The following is a 17,539-nucleotide window of genomic DNA, read 5'->3' as shown; positions in this document are numbered from 1 at the left end:
GCAGTGGAAGCAACTGACAGCAAGCACCCTGTCTTATACGGCCACGTCCCCTCTACTCTCTCGGACATAATGGACCTCGATGCTTTGTGGGTTGATGGCCCTCTGGCTGCTTTTGGCATGACTAAGAAGGGACCTCCTAGTGGCTGGGGACAAAGTTTAAAAAAACACGAGACCCAGCCTGGCAGAACAGATGTTCAGAGTCCAGGAATCCTGGGTTCTGAGTCTAGTTTTGCCACTGGCCAGCTGTGTGATGTGACCCCAGATAATCATGTTGTCTGAGTTTCCTCACCTGTAAAAGAAAAGAGAGACGATAATATTTCCCATACAGGTTTGTTTATAGAATTAAACGAAGTTAACCTCTGTAAAGCCCCCACTGTCTGGCACTGAGTTGGCCTTCAATAAAGGTTAACTTACAGATTATTCCTTACAAAGCAGTGATTTGTCCTACTTGACAAATTTGTCCTACTTGAAGGACAAATCTTCGTGCTACTTGCACGAAGATACTGGTAAAAATTAAGTGTAATAGATAACCTCTCAGCAAGGACCCACCTGCATCCTGTGCAACTAACAGGCATTTACTGAGCACCCCCACCTTCTGGTAACAGGTCGGTGCCCACTGGAAAGGTGGAGGGGGGCTCATGGCCTCAGTGCTGAAATGTCAGCCGCAGAAGGGTAGTACCTCTTGTCTTTCCATTGCCAGTGCCTAGAACGGGCAGAACACATAATAGGTGCTCAGTAATTATTTGTTGAATGGATGGGATGAATCAATAAATGGCCGGTAGACTCCTGTGGCTCTCTGACTCATTTCTTTTTTTTTAATGTTTATTTATTTTTGAGACAGAGAGAGACAGAGCATGAATGGGGGAGGGTCAGAGAGAGGGAGACACAGACTCTGAAACAGGCTCCAGGCTCTGAGCTGTCAGCACAGAGCCCGACGCGGGGCTCGAACTCACGGACCTCGAGATCATGACCGGAGCCGAAGTCGGCCGCTTAACCGACTGAGCCACCCAGGCGCCCCCCTCTGACTCATTTTTAAGACTTTGAGCAAGTCCCTTAACCTCTCTGAGCTGCTGTTTCCCCACTTACGAAGCCATAGGTGTTTTAATTCATCTCTAGGTCCTGTCGAGCAGAATTAATAGAGCGATAACAATAATAATAAGCAACACTAACTAAACTTATTGAGCACTGCTATGGGCTGAGCACTGTTATAAAAAAAAAAAAAAAAAAAACCCTAGGAGGTAATAGTATTTTATACAAAAAGGAACTGAGTCACTGAGGCAGAGAAGGCTCCTGGTGGAGGGGGATTTGATTTGGGAGGAGTTTGGGGAGGAAAACCTGGGAATCGGACTGAGCAATAGAAAGGACCCAGGGCCCCGGAGGGTTAGGCCCCGTCCGAGGTGCCCCCGCGTGGTGGTAGCGGCAGACAAGAGAGGGGCCAGTCCCGCCCCCGGCGTCTCCTTGACAACAGCCTCCGCACATGCGCCTCAAGCTCCGACGCCGAGGCAGGCTGAGCGCTCCGAAGCCAGACGCAGGCCGGGCGGAAGCAACCCGGGCGGGCTGGGCGGCGGGAGCGCGGGTGGGCTTTTAAAGGGGCCAGCTCCGCCTGAGCCCGTTCGCCGACGGGGACTTCTGATGGTGAGGGCTGGGTGGCCCCAGGAGTTGGGATCGAGGAGGCAGAGGAGAAACAGGGCTGGGTAAAAATCCTCGCTCCTGCCCCGAGATGACAAGGGAGAGGGGGTTGTGTAAGTGCCCCCCCGGGGCAATAATGCGATGGCTGTCCAGGGGGCAGTATGGGGACGAAGGGACTATGGAATTGCACCGTCTGGGTAATAAGAGGGAGACGGGGAGTGTGTAACCCCCCAAGACCATGAAAGGAAACTGGGACTCCAAAAGCGCTAATGGGGATAATAAGGGTGAGGTGCAGTAAATGACGCCCGCCCCCCCACCCCCCACCCCAAGGAGGGAGCTGGGGTTCTGAGGAAGAGTCAGAGAGCAGGTTGAGAGGGATGGCAGGTCCAGCTCAGGACATTTACCCTCTCCCCTCCCCTACTCAGCATTCTACCCCGTCGCGGTGCCAGGCCATGGCCAGACCACCCGCCCCGGGCTCGGTGATTGTCCCAGACTGGCACGAGAGCGCCGAGGGCAAGGAGTATTTAGCCTGCATCCTGCGCAAGAACCGCAGACGGGTGTTCGGTAAGTGCCTGCCCCTAAGCCTGTCACTCCCCTGGAAGAACAGTGTCACCTGTTGGGAGGGGTGGGGAAGGTGGCAAAGCGGTAGGGCAGTGAGGGCCTGCTTTACTACACTCCTCAACCTTGGAGACCCCTGGAAGCCCTATCCCTGGGGCCCCCGAATCTCCTTAGAGCTAATTCCACCATCAGAGCCAGGAGCATGGAAACAGCCCCAACCCTGCCAAGAACACTGTCACCAGAGAGGCTGTTGATTGAGTTCTTACCTCTGTGCCAGGCCCTCTGCTGGGCATGTTGCACAACAGACTCCCGCCTGCCCTCAACAGCACACCTTACAGACTTGTGCCTGGTAAGTAGAGGCAAGCCTCTTCCATATCCTACAGTCTCAAAGACGAGACATTCACGTCTCCCAGGATGAAGCCACCTCACCCAGCGTTGCACTGACAGGTCAGCAGAGGGGCCTGGCATCTGCTGTGAGAGCTCAGCTCTGACCAGAAGAAACAAAGCGCCAGGAGGTTTAAGACCATAGAATGACAGGGCAACCCACAGCTGAGGACTTTCAGATGCTAAGCCTATGCATGTATCATAATTCAGACTGGTTTTTTTTTTTTTTGCAAATTAAAAGCATTCATAAAGATCTCAGTGTATTGATTCTAACAAGTTTATTTATAGTAACTGAGAATATTTTTGCTGATATTTCTCCATTGAGGAAAGAATTATGAAGAACCTTGCCTTTACATGTGGGAAATCTAGAACAGGTCATAATAGTATCAATAAAAACAATCTCATGCGTCAAACTTTATTTATTTATTTTTTTGTAATGTTCACTTATTATTTTGAGAGACAGAGCGCAAGCAGGGGAGGGGCAGAGAGAGAGGGAGACGCAGAATCCGAAGCAGGCTCCAGGCTCTGAGCTGCCAGCACAGAGCCCAGTGCGGGGCTCGAACTCCCAAACCGTGAGATCACCACCTGAGCCGAAAGTGGGCCGCTTAACTGACTGAGCCACCCAGGTGGCCCTCGTGCATCAAACTTTAAAGAAAAGTAATTCGGTATTATTTGGAATGGGCCTTGGTGCACCTAACAGAGCACAGGTGTTTGTAACAGAGCTCATCCAGGGACGCTGCCTGTGTCCCAGGCCTCCGTACCGAGTATAGAGAACCATGGATAGCTGGCACCAGAAAGCCCTTAGAGCTGATGGGTCTGATGGGGCAAGCGCAGGTTGGCCTCTTGACCCCACCTGGCTCCCTTCTTGTCCCAGGGCTGCTGGAACGACCAGTGCTGCCCCCACCCGTGGCCATCGACACAGCCAGCTACAAGCTCTTCGTGTCTGGAAAGAGCGGCGTGGGCAAGACAGCACTGGTGGCCAAGCTGGCCGGCCTAGAGGTACCCGTGGTACACCATGAGACCGCTGGTGAGTGCATCCCGGGAGGCCTTCCCTGGGGTGGAGGAAAGACTGGCCCTGGACCCATCGTCTACTCCGCAACCTTGGAAAGGCGTTTCACTGGCTCCTCTATTCGTCAGAGATGATAGTTCCAACCCCAGTGTATTGTGGGATTGGTACTAGAGATCGTGTTGGTAACATGCCTCGCGCCGAGCTGGTACAAGATGGGTGCTCAGGGAACACCGATCTTCTCTTCCGGTTTCCTTCCGTTAGATGCTGATTGACCAGCAGGTTACAACTGGATCCTCCAGTATCCAGTACGTCCGGGTCCCCTCGTACGTACGAGTGGAGCTGCTTTGTCATGGCTGGGGCTGGGGCTGCATCTCTCTGGCAGGCTGGAGACTCTTCTAGAGCAGTTCGGTTTCCCCCCATCAGCCTGAGAATTTTCCCGGGTCAGCGACTATGCTTTCCGCACCAGGCTGGTGGACCCACCGGGGACGTATCTTCTTCCTGTTTCTTCCTGGCCCCTGGCCCCTCTCCACTCCGCCTCTCCCATGCTGAATAGCTGACCCTCCCCCAGGCATCCAGACCACCGTGGTATTTTGGCCAGCCAAACTGCAGGCCAGTGACCGTGTTGTCATGTTCCGCTTTGAGTTCTGGGACTGCGGGGAGTCTGCACTCAAAAAGTTCGACCACATGCTGCCGGTGAGCACACAGGTGGGCCTGGGAGGGGCCGGGAGGAGCTGGTGGTCTGAGGTGGGCTTCTGAGTACCTGCCCGGTCTGCAGGAGGCAGAATTGGGTGTGGCCTGGGGGCAGGAGAAGGCTGAGCTGGCCGTGGGGACCGGGTCTCAGCCCCAGCTCTGCCCTGGGCCAGCCAGTCCCTGCTCTGGGCCTGTGGAAGGAGGGGATCTGCTGAGACTTCTCAGGGCCCTGCGGCTGATCGGAGGTTCTGGCCCCCTGGTTACAAGCCTCACATCGGCCTCTCCCTCCCCAGGCTTGCAAGGAGAAGACAGATGCTTTCCTCTTCCTCTTCTCCTTCACCGACCGTGCCTCCTTTGAAGACCTCCCTGGACAGCTGGCCCGAGTAGCAGGCGACGCCCCTGGTGTTGTCAGGATGGTCATCGGCTCCAAGTATCCTTTGGGTGGCCCCTAGGACAGTCTGAGGCCACACCTGGCAAGGCACAGAGCAAGGGGATCAGGGACCCTGCCTCTGCCTAGCTGTGGGCTCTACGCCCATGGACAGTATCTTAAAGGCTGCAGCAGCCGCCCCCCCTGCCCCCACCGGATGGGGCTCCGGGGAAGAGGGCTGAGGCTGGGTGCGACAAGGTGGTAAGCAGAGACACCCGGCCAGGCTCCTTGACCCTCCTCCAGATTTGACCAGTACATGCACACTGATGTGCCTGAGCGTGACCTCACAGCCTTCCGGCAGGCCTGGGAACTGCCCCTCTTTCGGGTGAAGAGTGTGCCGGGGCGGCGGCTGGCAGATGGGCGCACGCTGGATGGGTGGGCTGGGCTGGCCGACATTGCCCACGTGCTCAATGGCCTGGCGGAACAGCTGTGGCACCAGGACCAGGTGGCAGCTGGCCTGCTCCCCGACACCTCAGAGAACTCCCCCAGCTGATCTCTACTCCCAACCGTGACGCAAGGCAGAGGGCAGGACCAGGTCCTAAGGCTGAGACAGGAACGTTGACCTCATCCTGAGGACTGGCCAGAGGGGCCTGTCAGGAGGATGAGGAGGCACCTTCCTTGCAGAAATCACAGCAGTGAGGTGGGGACACGAGGCTCTGTGCATCAGTGGCCTAAGGGCATCCGGGGGCCCCCTGGCCTTCTCCCTCCACCTTGGAGGGTCTGGGCTCTGGAAACTGAGGAAGTATAGGGGCAGAGCCTCAGGACTCAAGCTTCTCCCGCACCCCCCACCTGCTGTCCTCCCAGAAAGGGTGACTGGAAAGGGGGGGCATCCCAGCTGGACCCCAAGTGACTTCAATCAAGAGCCTGTATTCCTTGAGGCAACACCATCTGCTGTTTCAGATAAACCCTGAAATCTCAGTGGCTTTACTCTATAGAAATGTTTTCCTTGCTCAGCCTCACTTCAGCTGGAAGTGAAGGGATCTGGGGGCTCTGCTGAATGAACCCTGACTCTGAGGTCTCTAACACATGGCTTCCCGATTTGCCCCGGGGCATCAGCATCCAGTCAGCAGAGGGGGAGTGACTGCTAGTGGAGGGTCACCTAGGAGGTTTCCCCGGACCTGGCCTCTGGGGGTGTGCCTTCTGCCCACCTTCCATTGGCCAGCACCCAGTCACATGGTTACATGGGGCTGCAGGGCAGGCTGGGAAATGTAGTCCACCTTCATGTTCAGGGGGTGAGCCCTCCAGGCAGTACCTTTCTTGAAAATGAAGGTGTCAGGCTAGGCTTGGGAAGCAGGGCGCCGCCAGCCTGGGGTATCAGAAAGCTCACTGGGCAGGGCCAGGGACTGGACCAGGTGGGGTCAGAGAATGAGGTGCCCTGTTTGGCAGCTCTGCCCTGTGGGAAGCCAGCAAGCGCAGGAGCAGGAAAGTGAGGGAATGTGCCCATTCTTGTGTCTCACCCCTGCCCCATCCACCAGAGACACTGGTGAATGCAGGCTAAAGTATGGGGGGGGGGGGTGGGGGGGGAGGGGGCGGTGCTGATGCAGAGGGCCTTTATACTTTCAGACACCCCCTGATGGTACCCTGGTTGGAACCCTGGGTTGAGGCCTGGGCTGAGTCTGAGCCAGCTGGAAGGACCTGGGGGCCCAGATATGTGACCCCCAAAGCCAGCGGACCCTTGGAGCCGCCTCTTGAGAGGGGAGCCCTGGCAGCTTTGTATACCACATCCTCACAGGCATGATCACATGCTCACACATACCAGCCTTTGTCCTAAAACACCGCCCTCCTCCCATGTGCACACCCCCCTGCTGGCACACGCAGGACGTTCATACATAACCCACCTTGGCTCACCCTCCTGGGCACACTGACCACCTGCCTGATGGCATTTACCATGTCTCCTACCCTGGGCACCACCCACAGGTTCGTCGGTCACCCCTTCCGGGGCCTAAAGGACCAGCGCTGGTTCAGAGCTGAGTCCTGAGCTTGTCCCATACCCCAGAGAAAGAACGTCCCTGTGCGGGACCCCAAGCCTCACCGTGGCACAGCCGGTGGGTTGGCTCCTGCTCCTGAGCTCCTGAGCCATAGACCTGTCCCCTGCAGGCTTCAGCTCTGCTTCCAGGCAGCCGGCTCAGCCCATTCTTTTCCGTTCTTAGCTCCAGTAGACCTTACCCGGGAGGCAACAGCAAAGCTTGGGAGTGGGACCCGGTGAAGTTCACCTCTGGGCCTGAATGTGATGCTCTAGCTACAGGTGCCTGTGTTGTGAGCACCAGCCAGTTATCTCTGGGCTTGAAACTCCCCCAGAAAGGAAGCTACTGCATCCTTCTTGGGTCCCCGCTCTGTACCCGCAGGCCAGTTTTCTCCTGGTTAGCCCTGCCCCAATCAGAGAATCACCCTGTCACCCATCTTCACCCCAAACCAAGGAGGCGAACAGTTCTCTGCTGTTTTCCTGCGTAAGGACAAGGTAGGGAGGCCAGGGGGACTGGGACCGGGAGCCCGGCCACCTGCCCTCCCAGCACCACTTTCTGTGCCCCTGCGAGCCCTGCCGCCGTGTCCCTTCAGCACTTAGCAGACTGCTTATCCGGGGGGCCTCCGTGGCAGTGCAGAGCTGGGAGCCATTATCAAAATAGCAGGTGACTCCACTTACAGTGTGTTCCCTGGGCAGGGCCACATGGAAAGGGAGTGAGAAGAGCGTGCGGACACACGCATGTGGTTTCGAGCCAGCTTCACGGCCCTCAGAGGGGCCCTCCCACCTGGTTTGAAGCTCCGCTCTGGCCATCTTGAAACTCTGGACACCCCACAGTCTGTAGCGGGTCCTGGGTGTGTTATCCAGGGAGAGGGTCTGGGCTCCAGATAAAGCTCCTCTCTCGGGGGGTTTGGAGGGAGGGGCCGCTCCAGGGAAGTGTCACAAAGCCATCTTTTCTCCCTGCTTTGGTGCCCCAAATTCCACCATTAGGTTAAGCCTCACAGCAGTTCAGGGCAAGTATCTCTCCAGTCACCCCACCCCTCCATGGGCCCTGAGGCTCCCTGGAAGGAAGGGGTAGTGATGATGCCCCAGACTGGGTCAGGGGTGGGCCCTGACTTTGGGAAAAGGTCCTGGAGGGCCCTGGAGCCACTGAACTTTGGGGCTCTGGAGGGAAGCCGCTGGGAGCGATCATCTTTTCCTGAGGCGAGGGTGGGGGTTAGCTCTGCTGTGGCCTGGCCCCACTGCTGTTCCCAGAGTCAGGATTTACCAGCTGCTTCTTCCTTCCCCAAACAGGCTCTCAACAGAGCCTACAGATGGGGAGTGCCATGGTCTGAATGTGTCCCCCCCAAATTTATACTTTGAAATCCAAATCCTTAATGTGATGGTATTTTAGGGACCTTTGGGAGGTCAAGAGGGCAGAGCCTCATGCATGGGATTCGTGCTCTTACGCAAGAGACCCCACAGAGCTCTAGCCCCTTCCACCCAATGAAGACACAGAAAGTGCAGACTATAAACCAGGAAGAGGGTCCTCGAGGACCCTGCTGGAGCCTTGATCTTGGACTTCCCACTTTCGGAGCTGTGGGAAATAAATTTCTGTTGTTTATAAGCCACCCAGTCTGTGGTATTTTGTTATAGCGGCCCGAACAGACTAAGACAGAGAAGCTGAGGTCCAGAGAGGGACAAGCATTTGCCCAAGGTTGCAGAGCCACGAAGCAGCCCTGATGCTCTCAGCCCTCAGCACTCTCCTCCCTTGGACCATCCCCCCCCCCCCCCCCCCTCATCCCCTAATGCAGTCTTCAGGATTCAGCCCCTCACAGGCCCTCTCCGGGTCCTCCCAATTTTTCCAACTGTGAAGCCTGGGGCTGCCTGTAGGAGGGGAAATGCAGTGGTGGCCCCTCCCTCTCCTTCCCTTTTCCTCCCCGCCCCCCACCCCGCCCCCAAAGCTTCCCAGGTCCGGCTGAGCTGAGCTGTTAAGTGAGAAGTTCTTCTTCGCTGCCAGCCTAGGCTGGCTGGCCTCTTGGGGAGCAGGGAGGACCCCAGGTGAGGAAGCTGGCCCCAGGATAGGAAGGGGCTGCAGGAATCCCCCCTCCCTGCGAAGGCTGCTAGGTGGGCCTCCGGGGCCCTGGCTGAGTCCAGATTCCGGTTGGGGCTTTCTGGTCTTGCCCTGAATCTCCTTACTCCCTAGGCAGCCTGCTGCCAGCTGTGATGCCCCTGTGCCAGGCACAGGCTTGGGGATGGGTCGGGGTGGGGGGAAGTGCCCAGATGGAGGCAGGGGGCTCAGAGGCTAGGACAGGTTGGGGCCAGACCCCCAGAGGGCCAACCAGGAGATGGGAAGTGAAGCTGGGAAGTGGTGAAGGTTCTTCCCTCCCTGTGACCTCAGACCCAGAGGCTGGGGCAGTGGGGATGGAGGAAGCTGGTGCTCAACTCTATTCTAGAAAGTTGGGGTGGATTCTGGGAGCAAAGAGGACTGACTGAGGCTGGGGGTGGAGAGGGGGTCCAGAAGGAAGGTGAGGGAGAATTGGGGCCTTGGGCCATTCACTTCAATTCCCATGCATTCATTGATCTGTAAAATGAAGAGGACAGTAGCAGGCATTTCTTTGGATTGTAGCTAAATGTGTGGGAAATGTTTAGTGCTGTGCCAGGCACCAAGTTAAGGGCACAATAAATGGTGGTTGTTCTCTTCATCGTTGTTCTTATGGTAGTGGTGGCGGTTGGGCTGGAGAGGAGGGAGACCGGTCGACTGCGCCAGGGCGGTTGGATGCACACTGAGCCAGGGGTGGGCGGGCCGAGCGGCAGCCCAGCAGGGGCGACGGAGAACGGAGAAGCTCCTGGCACCAGTAACCGCTTCCGGTCCTCTCGCTCTCCCTCCCGTCCTGTTGTGCCCAGGACGGTGATGGCACCGTGGACGAGGACCCCAACGACGACCGTCTCTGCGCGTCCTGCGTCAACATTTGTGCCTCCGACTCCGGGGGCAACCTTTCCCGCGGCAGGAAAACCGAAATCGGTGAGACACGTCCCCCGAGGCCCGAGCAGCCAACCCACAATCCCGCTCTTAAATCCCCTCTTCCCCCGGCCGAGCAATCCCGTGGCATCTCTCGTCCATTTCTTGCAATGGACAGTTCCGCCTTGGAGCTAAACCCAATCCTTCTTGCTGCAGCACAAATATTTCCTTTAATTCCGGCTTCGCCCGGACTGATAGGCCCAGGAGGGAAGTGAGGCAGACAGTTCCCAACTGCCCTCCCACCCCGCGGGGGGGAGGTCACAGCAGTTGCGATTCCCCAGTGGCCCTGACACTGTAAGTGCCAGCGGAACCTGCGCGCGCGGCGGGCACGGGCAGCGCGGGCTCTGTCCCCGAGGCTGAGCGCGGGCTCCCCTAATACGCTCTTCGACCTGCGCAAGCGACTTCGGCATCTCATCTGTAAAATGGGCTTTACCGTGGTGTCAGCCCCCCCACCCCCAACCCAGAGGGTCTGTGATGCTGAAGCGGGCGAAGTGTGTCCAGCGCCCAGCCCAGGGCCTGGAGATGCCCAATACACGAGAAACATCAGCCACGACTCTAGGACGCCGGCCTGCTCAGCGTCATCCACGTTTATACACCGGAGGTGCTAGTTCCCTCCTCGTTTGAATTTCAAACGAGAAAACGCGTCCGTCAAGGCGCTTTTGCAGGTCAAGGCGCTTTTGCAGGTCAAGGCGCTTTTGCAGGCGGGAAAGGACCCTCGCACAGAACGGGATCTGCCACCTCCCAGCCAGGGTCGCAAGGCAAGGGGCCCGGGGCTCTGGCCCGCCGTGCACTTCGTCAAGCTGAGCGCGCCCTGGGAGCTGCTCCTGTTCCACGCGGAGGAAATGAGAGGAGTGGGGAAGGGTCGGCCGGGTCGCCGAGTTTTGCCAGGCGCGCGTCACCCTGCTCTCCTCCTCCCCCAGGCCCGACCCACCCTGGATTCGGACCGCTCTGCGGGGCCACCGCGGCGCCTGCGCCTGAGCAACTCTCTGCAGCAACACGTGGCCAAGCGGCCGCGGGACTTCTGCAGGAGCCCGGACCGCAGCTCCTCGCGAGCCAGGAGAAGCGGGGCGGGGCGGGGCCTTCCGCAGAGGGGCGGGGCCTTCCGCAGAGGGGCGGGGCGCTTGGCTCCCTGGTTCCGCGCGGAGGCAACTCCTGCCTAACTCGCTTGAGGTCTTTGGCCAGTCGGTGTCCTGGCGGCTCCCAGTGCCTGATTCCCACCCGTTCGGTCCCCCTCAGATGCTCATCTGGCTGGAACACACCAGCCCAGGCTGAGCTTTGTGGGGAGATGGGCTCTCTGGCTTTAGCAACTGGCGCATCTCAACCCTGTGTCCCCAGCCTAGAGACTAGACTCCGCACTCCCATTGTGTTAGGTCTCGCACTGGGCAGAGGGCTTCTGACCCCTGCTCTGCTCACAGATTCCTAGGCAGGGATTCCCACGACTCCTACTTCTCCAACACAAAGAGGCAGAGGTGGTGAGACAACTGCCTGGGGGTGGGGGTGGGGGGGATGGGGCAGGGACCTTAAGGGGAGGGAGCTGACGCCAGGATTCTTTCTGGCAGGTGGCAGTCTATGCGAAGTAGAAACGCACAGAGATGGCCATTTCCCGTCTGCTGGCCAGGGGAGTTGACCCTGCAGCCTTCCCACTGCATGAACTGGAGATGACCCAAGCTCAGCTCTCTCCCACTGCTGGGGCATCAGGAGGGAACCCTGCAGCCCTCCCTCCTTTCATCTGCCTGGGGCCCTTTGACCCGCCCAGGTACCAGGTGCCTGATGCAGACTCCACCCCTCACCAATTGCTGTGCTCCTGCTGGGCTTGCTGGAGATGCTGGCACAAGTACCAGCCCCTGCACCTTGTATGAGAGTACTCTGGGGAGAAGGTGGCCATCTACTTTACCTGGCACTGGTGGGGGGGGGGGGGCTGGGAGCTGGGGTCAACTACAAAGATGGCGGCTCGCAAACTGTGTCGTCTTGTCAGGCTTCTGCACAGCCTCGCTGCTGCCTGCCTGCTGCCCTTGTGGGCACCCCGGTCTTTATTTCTGGCCTTATTGTCATGGGCACCAACACACCAGCATGAGTGGCTGGAGCTAGGGGCAGGAGGACGGGCTGGGTGGGCCAGATCAGATGGTTGGTTGAGGATAGACTCTCCCAGGATGGGCACTTTTTGCTCATAGGGAACAGATCTGTGCCATGAGCGTACCTTCCTCATGTGCCCACTCTGCCATACCTGTGCCGTATGGAATAATTCCAACATCTGCCCCATGGCAAGGTGAGACAGGGACAAGAGCAAGGGAATGGGTAGGTGTTTGGGACACCTGGGCCTGGCTGTGGGGAGGCAGTGCTGGCCCCGCAGTATGTCCCCTCTCCCTTTCTTGCAGTTGGGCTACTTCTCTATCTGGGGACTTGTGTTCTTCAGCATCTTTATGTCCTTGTGGGCCACGGGCTTCCTGGAGCACCGGAAGTGCAAGAGCATCACCCTCGTCCACCACTGGGACCGCAGTGACTTCCAGGAAGAGGAGGTGAGGCCCAGCTCAGCCCGCCAGGCCCAGAACTCCATTTCCCAGAGTTCTCACAAACCACAACGCATGCTGGGAAGAGACTAGACTTTGGAGTCCAAAATTCCAGGATCCAAATCTGGCTCCTTCCTACACCTCCCAGGTTACTTTTCCACCTGCCCCTGATATCAAGATGATGTAAGGTTTGGTGAGGTTAAAGACTGGGTGCATTTAGGGTCTCAAAGAGAAACTTTGGCACAGGGAAGAAGGGGAGAAGCATTCCACTCACCCATCCAGCCAGCCACCCACCAGCCCATCCAAACACCTAATCACTGACCCTGAATCTGCTTCTCTCCACCTCCACTGCCCCTCCCTCCCCTGCCCCCTGTCCCCAGTCCAAGCCACCATCCACCATCGTTTCACCTGAACCACTGTGGTGGCCCTCCAAAGGTCTCCCTGCTCCTGGACTTGCCCTACTTAATTTCTTTTCGGCTGCCAGGGTGATCTTTTGAAAACACAAATCATATTGTGCATTGTCCTCCCCAAAGCCTCCCAGTAGGATGCATTCTCATATGGGATGCATTAGGTTAAACAGATGTGGGGGGAGTGAAAAAGCAGGAAGGAAACATTGAGGTAACAAAGTCAGTGTGAATGGTGCCCCCTAGAATAGTGCGGTATACAACTCATGTGACCTAAAGAATGGCCCTGCCTTTGCACACATGGTTCCTCCCTGCCGTCGCCGCCACCACCACCACCACCACCACCACCACCACCACCACCACCACCGTGGGACACTGTCTTTCCACCTTCTTACTTAGCATCGTTCCTGCATAGGACTTCTTCGCAATTACGTATTTGTGCTTGTTTGTTTGATGTCTGTCTCCCCAACTAGACTGTGAAGTCCATTAGGGCTCGGGCTTTGTCCAGGTTGTTATCCCATTGTATCCAGCATCTACTGTAGAAGAGTGTGCAGTCAGTTATAAGTTACCGAACACACTAATCCATGATCTATTACACACTATACCCAGCATCCATCCCACCCGGCTTTCATCTGCTCACCCACCTAGCCATCCAACCATCTATGCACCCACCTGCCCTTCCACTCACCCGCTTGTGCGCCCACTTACAGACACGTGTCAATTGTTGGCCTGTCCGGTTTACCCACCCATTTGTCTTCCTACTGCCCACCCATCTGTCAGTCTATCCAGCCCTCTCCCACAAGTACATCCATTTGTTGTTTACATTTGTTTTTACCTTCCCATCCATCCATCCATCCATCCATCCATCCATCCATCCATCCATCCATCCACAGGCTCTTAGCCAGGCCCTTGAGGGGTAGGGAAGGCCCTGCAGAAAAAAAAATAAATGGAACCTCATTCCTGTACTTCCAGAGCTCCCTGCACAGGCGGAAAAAGATGGGGGCTCCCCCCACCCCAGGGTTGTGACACCCAGCCTGTTGGGCTGCAGGAAGCACATCTATCGCCTCTTTGGACAGGAATGTGTGTTTGCTTTGGCCCCAAAGAGTTTGCTTTGGGCCCAGGACCCAGTGATAGGCTTGAAGGAGTCCTTCAAGGACTGCACCCGCCTTCCCCACCTACTCCCCAGCTCTTCAGTCATCCTCGTCATGGTGAGGGAGCTTTGGGCCCTTGCTTTGGAAGGACCATACCCTCCAGAGTGGGCTGGGATCCTGGGGGCCTGCCCTCCAATTCTGACAACCCTCCTTGCTGGCCCCCTGCTCTGTGTGGTGATGAGTTTCCGGGTGTCCGTCATCATTTTACTGTGCCATCATCAGCAATGGCTGATGCCTTTTCACACGGGCAACCCCATGTCCATGACCCGAGTGTGTGCCCCTTTGGGGTGGCAGAGGGTGGGGGCACTGTTCTAGACTCGAGGCACAATATGGGTGTCTTCAGATTCCTCCTACCCCTACCCACCTGGCTGGGCTTCAGGTGATGGCCATAGGTCTGCCACAATCAGCAGAACTGTGCCCAACCTGGTACTGATCCTCCTCTTGGGTCAGGTCTGTTACTTGCTGGCTGAGCAGCTCACCAGGTGGGGTGAGTGAGGGCAGGGGCTCACAGGGGTGCCCAGGAATCATATGAGTCCTGGGAGCCCTGAGGCAAGGCTCCATACACCTCCAAGCCTTCAGCTCCCATCTTGGTGTCCCCAGCCTACTCAGCCACCCTCAAATGAAGATGGCCGGGGGCGCATGGCTGGCATTAAGTGCAAGTGGGTTGGGGACAGAAGCATATGGACTGACCCGGCTAAGCTGTGCCTTCCTCCTTACAGCCAATAGAACTCTGACCATCTCTGCCTTTTGCCCAGAGATGCACAGAACCCAGACCTTCCACGAAGACCTTCACTTTCAGAGTCTTCTTCTTTGAGTTTGTCGATTTTCTACTTTTCCTTCTACATGGCATTCTTCAAAGGCAGGGGAGGACCCCCTACCCCACCCGGGGCTGTTGCCTCCCAACAAAGTGGGCCGACAGAGTGGCATCATCCTTGAACCTCCAGATTTGTTTCTACCAAGGTCTTGCCGTTGACCTTGAAATTGGTCCTCGATTTCCCTAGGCTTCAATTTTCTCAACTGTAATGTGCTAACACATCATTGGGTCAATATGAAACTTCAACACCTGCATTCATTCATTCACTCAGCCCTCAAGGTGGCCCAGGTCTGACACCCCACTTCTCAGTGCTGCCGTTTGTCTTCATTGCCATCTTTGTGGCAGGTTTCCTGCCGGCACCCCTCTTTGCTGTGCTCAACAACTGGGTGGAGATCCGACTTGGACACCCACAAGTTCGCTGGGAGTATCCACCGCCGGTGGCTAAGCCGGCACAAGACATTGGAATCTGCCTGCTTCCGCTTAAGGCTCCGGCCCACCTTCTGGTCATTATGAATGTGAGCATGGGGCGGAAGAGGGGAATACAGGGGCAGAGGGGGAAATGGAGATTAGAGACTGGGAAAGGTGGTTTAGGAATAGGGAAACGGGTGCTGAATTCCAGGGTCAGAGATAGAGAAATAGAGGCAGGGGGCTAGGATTCTGGGCGCTGGCTCATCTTGCCCACACAAGTGGGTTTGGGCCCAGGTGGAGGTGAGTTTGGAGATTGGGCCCTGGAATCCCTCTGGCCCTGCAGGCTTTCCTCCTCGTCGCCTTCACCTCGGACTTAACGCGTCTCCTGTACGAGTACGAACACTACAGCCTGCTGTATGTACAGCTTTGTCAACTTCACACCTGCACCCACACCTCCAGCCTACCTTGCCCAGGAGGACCACTGCCCTGGGGGCCTTCAGGCTGGGATCTGGGCCTCTCTGGGAGGGGCGGGGCTCCGGAGCCCGGGGCTGGCGGGGCCCGGCTGGGGGGCGGGGTGCTGAGTCTGGAGGCGGAGCGGGGAGCCGGTGGGAGGGGTGGAGCGGGGCCTAACTGGGAGGACCGGAAGCCGAGTCTGCGCGGCGGACTGCCGGGCCGAGCGGAGGGGGTACGGGCTGAGGGGGCGGGGCCAGGCTCCAGGGCGGGGAGGGGCGGGAGAGCCTCGCGGGACCCCGCGCGCTCCCCAGCTCAGGTACGCGGCCTTTCGCGCGACGCACAGGAAAGCTGCTGGCCGTGCGTCTGGGTTTCACCATCTCCTTCCAGGTATTTGTGTATCGGACAGACCTGGGTTCGGCTTCTGGCTGCCGCCGACCAGCTGTAAACGGGGCTATGCCATAGAATAGAATCTAGAGGGTCGTAGTGAAGATTCGGCGTCAAGCATTTGCACAGCGCCCAGCACATTGTAGTAGGTCAATTAGTAGCACGGCTACTGTTATCTTTAGGCAACAGAGCTGGACGAAGGCGAGGAGGCCTGACCCCTCCAGCTTTGCTCAGGATCCTTTCTCCAGCCCTGCCTCTCCATCAGGGTCCCTAGTGTTATGCCTGTGTCTTTACCTGCTTTATGCTTCAGTTTCTTCACCTGTAAAACGGGAACAGTAATTGTACTCCCCTCCTGGTGTTGCTGGGAGGATTGAATGAATTAATACCCGGGAAACCCTCAGAATGGTGCCCTGCACTTACACATTCAGCTAGCTAAGGGACTCCTTCTCTCTTTGGCTTCCCCTCCCCCCAGCATGCGGTGTTCTCCGTGCTCCTCCTCGCCTGGCTCGTGCCCGACGTGCCAGCCGCCCTGGTTGCCAAGGTAAAGCGCGAAGCGCTATCCGGCCGAGCAGGAGCCTGCGGACCACCGGGAGTCGCTGCTTTCGGTCCGCGCTGCTAACGGATCCTGGCTCCTCCCCCTCTGAGCCTGCCCCGCCCCCCCTCGACCCCGCCCTCAGACCTTAGCTCAGCCCCCTCTTGCTCCGCCCTCTGGTTTGGCCTCTCCTGGAGAGAGAATTGGCCGGGAGTCCCTATGGTTTCTGCCTGGCCCCGCCCCTCACCAAACCCCGCCCACGCCACGCCCCTTCTATTACATTCTCCCTACCTGCGTCCCCTCTGCTCTCGAAGGCCCGCCTATTCACCCTGACCAAGCCACCATGCTTTCTGTCCTGTGCAGCAGGGGCTCTGTCCCCAGAGCCCAGGACCAGGGGCGAGTGGGGAGGGGACTTCCAAAAACCTAAATTCCCCAGATGCTTCCTTCCATTTGGGGTCCTCTGCTTCCGGCTGGGGTCTTGGGCAGTACCTTGGCCAGCGGCCCCAAGGTTGGCCTGGGAGAGCTCTAGGGAGACCTTTAGTCCTGCATTGCCTTCCTCTCCCTGTCCCCGTCTCCTGCTCTGTGTGCAATGCGGGCAATAAACCTCCCTCTGCCCCCCAGCGTGCCACCTCCCCATAGACGCCTGGTTCCCGCACACACTGTGTAGTGTGTCTTCACTATGTCGCGATGTTCTAGAGGCCAAGGGAGTGGAGGGACCCTAATCACTCGGTATTGAATGGTCACCAGTTGGTGGGGGAGAGTTCGTTGGGATCTGGGCCCAGGACACCTGCCCATTATGCTCACGGAGGCCTGCCGTGTACGACTAAGAGTAAAGGGTTTAGTAGGGAGAGCTGAGACACCTCCCCACGGATGTTTGCACACTTTTCGCCAGATCCTCCCCCAAAGCCTGGTGATGCACTCCTTTGTTAAGGACTCAGGTTGGTGGTTGGGTCAGAGACCTGGGTTTGAATATTAGTTCTGACACCTATTGGCTGCACGACCTTGGGCAAGTTATTCATCCCTTGAACCTCAGTTTCATATCTGTAAAATAGAGACTTCATAGAGCCAACAAGAGATATAACGCATTTATTGCGATACCTCCCCTGATTTAACCCGTACAAGCCTCCTGTCCTCATGTGATAGTAGGAGCAGTAACAGTATCGACCTCATAGGGTCGTGGCAGAGATTAAACGAAACTTTTCAAAAGTCTGCAGCTCTGTGACTTGGC

The 17,539-nt window shown here is 57.4% G+C and overlaps 1 protein-coding gene across 1 annotated transcript; it reads left to right on the top strand.

Moving 5' to 3' along the window:
- The first annotated feature begins 1,518 nt into the window (after positions 1–1,518).
- On the top strand, positions 1,519–5,803 carry CPLANE2 (ciliogenesis and planar polarity effector 2). The gene is made up of 6 exons (XM_042951598.1): positions 1,519–1,635; positions 2,055–2,193; positions 3,446–3,598; positions 4,149–4,273; positions 4,564–4,700; positions 4,941–5,803. The coding sequence occupies exons 1-6, from the start codon at positions 1,633–1,635 to the stop codon at positions 5,188–5,190; spliced, it is 807 nt and encodes a 268-aa protein (XP_042807532.1). The 5' UTR covers positions 1,519–1,632; the 3' UTR covers positions 5,191–5,803.
- Positions 5,804–17,539: the final 11,736 nt, after the last annotated feature.

The sequence above is a fragment of the Panthera leo genome, chromosome C1, assembly GCF_018350215.1.
Source record: "Panthera leo isolate Ple1 chromosome C1, P.leo_Ple1_pat1.1, whole genome shotgun sequence".
Classification (NCBI taxonomy): domain Eukaryota; kingdom Metazoa; phylum Chordata; class Mammalia; order Carnivora; family Felidae; genus Panthera; species Panthera leo.
This window is presented reverse-complemented; position numbering and strand designations above follow the sequence as displayed.